General features: G+C 40.3%; 1 protein-coding gene across 1 annotated transcript; it reads right to left on the reverse strand.

Moving 5' to 3' along the window:
* Window positions 1–49: 49 nt before the first annotated feature.
* LOC105461791 lies at window positions 50–355 on the reverse strand (the record flags this gene model as incomplete). Its single annotated transcript, XM_011708296.1, has 1 exon — window positions 50–355. A coding segment is annotated over one exon (306 nt), but the record flags the coding sequence as incomplete, so codon positions are not given.
* Between the last annotated feature and the right edge of the window lie 42 nt (window positions 356–397).

Raw genomic sequence — 397 nt, forward strand, 5'->3', positions numbered from 1 at the left:
AGATTCTTTGCTTCAACTGAATAAAGATTCCTTTCTTTCTTATTTATACTTTACACATAATGTCACGTACATTTATGACGTTACTTCCACCAGCCTCTGGATTTTGATCTTTCAACAATGCCAATCTCTGTTGTATCTGCCCGACGGTTGGCAACGAAACATTTCGTTCCTCATCCTTTAGCTTTCGCAATCTGTCCACAATTTGTTGATCAGCCGGCTCCAATCCCATCTTGAGTTTGTCCCAGTGATTCGTATGTTTGTATATCACTATTGGAGGCTTCACTGGATTCTCCAATGAATCCAGCCTGTTAAAGGCACATTCAACATTAGGCAAAACATCATCCTTAAATATATTTTACGCGTGACAATCAAACTCCGTTCGCAGATGCCCAGCAGA

The sequence above is a fragment of the Wasmannia auropunctata genome, unplaced genomic scaffold (assembly GCF_000956235.1).
Source record: "Wasmannia auropunctata unplaced genomic scaffold, wasmannia.A_1.0 LD277886.1, whole genome shotgun sequence".
Lineage (NCBI taxonomy): Eukaryota > Metazoa > Arthropoda > Insecta > Hymenoptera > Formicidae > Wasmannia > Wasmannia auropunctata.